Raw genomic sequence first — 1,803 nt, 5'->3', positions numbered from 1 at the left:
AGAAAAAACAATTTTTTAAGTATTTGAATAATGGATAAACAGGAAATTGGCGATTTGACAAAGATAAGTGATGATATATGCAAATGTTTTAAAGAGGAAGATTTAAATTCTCTCTTCCCGAAATCTCATCCGCAAGTACAGAAACGGATCCAGCATCTTCGTAAATTACAACTGGAATACATCCGAGAAGAAATGAATTATTATAACGAAATTCATAATTTAGAAGTTAAATACGCGCGATTGTTTGCTCCGATGTTTAAGAAGAGGCAAGAGATCATTAATGGAATTGTAGAAGTATCGGAAGAAGGAGAAAGTCGGACGCTCGACACCGAAAGAACAATTCGGGATGAAGAAGAAATGGCGATTGCACCGGGCGAAATGTTCGGAGACAAATCTATTAAAGGCATTCCGTATTTTTGGTTAATTGTATTAACAAATTCGAGCTTAAGAAGAATGATCGGCATCCGAGACGAGCCCGTCCTCAAGCATCTGAAAGATATCAAGATGAATCACATCTCCGAATCCTCGAGAGATTACGTCTTGGAATTCCATTTTGATCCGAACGAATACTTTAATAATGCCGTTCTAACGAAAGAATATTCAGTAACGTGCGATTTTGATCCAAAAAATCCGTATTGTTTCGAAGGTCCCAGTTATGTTAAGAGTAAAGGATGCTTCATAGATTGGAAGGATGGGATGGACGTTACATTGAAAGTATTTACAGGAAAAGAAGCCGATTGCGATAGAAGCGTAGCGACGGAATCATTTTTCAATTTCTTTAAAGATCTACCCGAATTAAACGAAGATCAATGCTACGACGAGAAGCAATTGCTTCTATTTGATTACGAGATTGGCGAATATATTAAGGGTAGAATTATACCCAAAGCTATACTTTATTATACTAGAGAAATTAATGACGATTTCGGCGATTCCGACTCCGAATGCGAATTTTCAGGGTCGCATTCGAGCGTTAGCGACGATTTGGATGACGATAATGACCCATAATTAACATTTTTCAACATAAATTCTTTATTTTCCGCTTAAAATTTCTGTTTATATTCTTCTAAATTACTTTAATTCTTCAAATTTAATTTCGTTTATGGCTAAGTTAGCCCTGAAAATTCCTGTAGTGAATATTAATAAATTGAAATATCATTTTTTGTCGGTGAATTTTGTACGAAGGCAATTTTAATCTTTAAACGTTAAAAATTTTCACGAGAATTTCGTGAAATTCTCACGAAAAGTCGCGTGATACGATTACAAATGTAAAAGATTTTCGGGTGTGTATTTCTACACCAAGTGAATTTCTTGTAATTTTTTGAAATAGTTTGTTTAAATGTTGCAACGATCTCGTCATCGTTCTTCGGTATCATTTCGATACCGAAGAACGATGATAACCATTAAAATCTGTAGAATTTTCGATAAATTATCATTTTAAAAAATCCAGAAACGAGTTGGGTAACTTTCCCGGATACAGAATTTAAAATTGTGGTGGCACCGTCTGTGACGGGATTTTATTTTCAGGCTTTTTATGTTATTAATTACTATAAAATGGCAAAAAACTTAATTTTGAAGATAGAAACGAGTTTTATAAAAATTTGCACTCGCAAATCGTTGGTACCTTTCTTTTCCTGTGTTAACCATTTCTTTGTATTTTTCTTTCTCTTCTTTCTTGAGATATTTTCATTTTTTGCCCAACTCCTTCGCAATGTCCTTAACTCGTAATTCTGGGGGCTTCGACTTCTCTTCCCAAAAACAATCTCTGTGGAAAAAAATAAATGGCAAAGAATTGTTTTTGGATAG

General features: G+C 34.3%; 1 protein-coding gene across 1 annotated transcript; it reads left to right on the top strand.

Moving 5' to 3' along the window:
* Nucleotides 1-30: 30 nt before the first annotated feature.
* LOC136969124 (nucleosome assembly protein 1-like 1) lies at nt 31-1,005 on the top strand. The gene has a single exon (XM_067263221.1). It carries the CDS (start codon nt 31-33, stop codon nt 1,003-1,005), a length of 975 nt encoding a protein of 324 aa, XP_067119322.1.
* Nucleotides 1,006-1,803: the final 798 nt, after the last annotated feature.

The sequence above is a fragment of the Centruroides vittatus genome, unplaced genomic scaffold (genome assembly GCF_030686945.1).
Source record: "Centruroides vittatus isolate TY-2023 unplaced genomic scaffold, ASM3068694v2 contig_1727, whole genome shotgun sequence".
Classification (NCBI taxonomy): Eukaryota; Metazoa; Arthropoda; class Arachnida; order Scorpiones; family Buthidae; genus Centruroides; species Centruroides vittatus.
This window is presented reverse-complemented; position numbering and strand designations above follow the sequence as displayed.

Excerpts from the sequence above, each read along its gene's own strand:
- LOC136969124 (XM_067263221.1), top strand. The coding sequence starts at position 31 with ATGGATAAACAGGAAATTGGCGATTTGACAAAGATAAGTGATGATATA.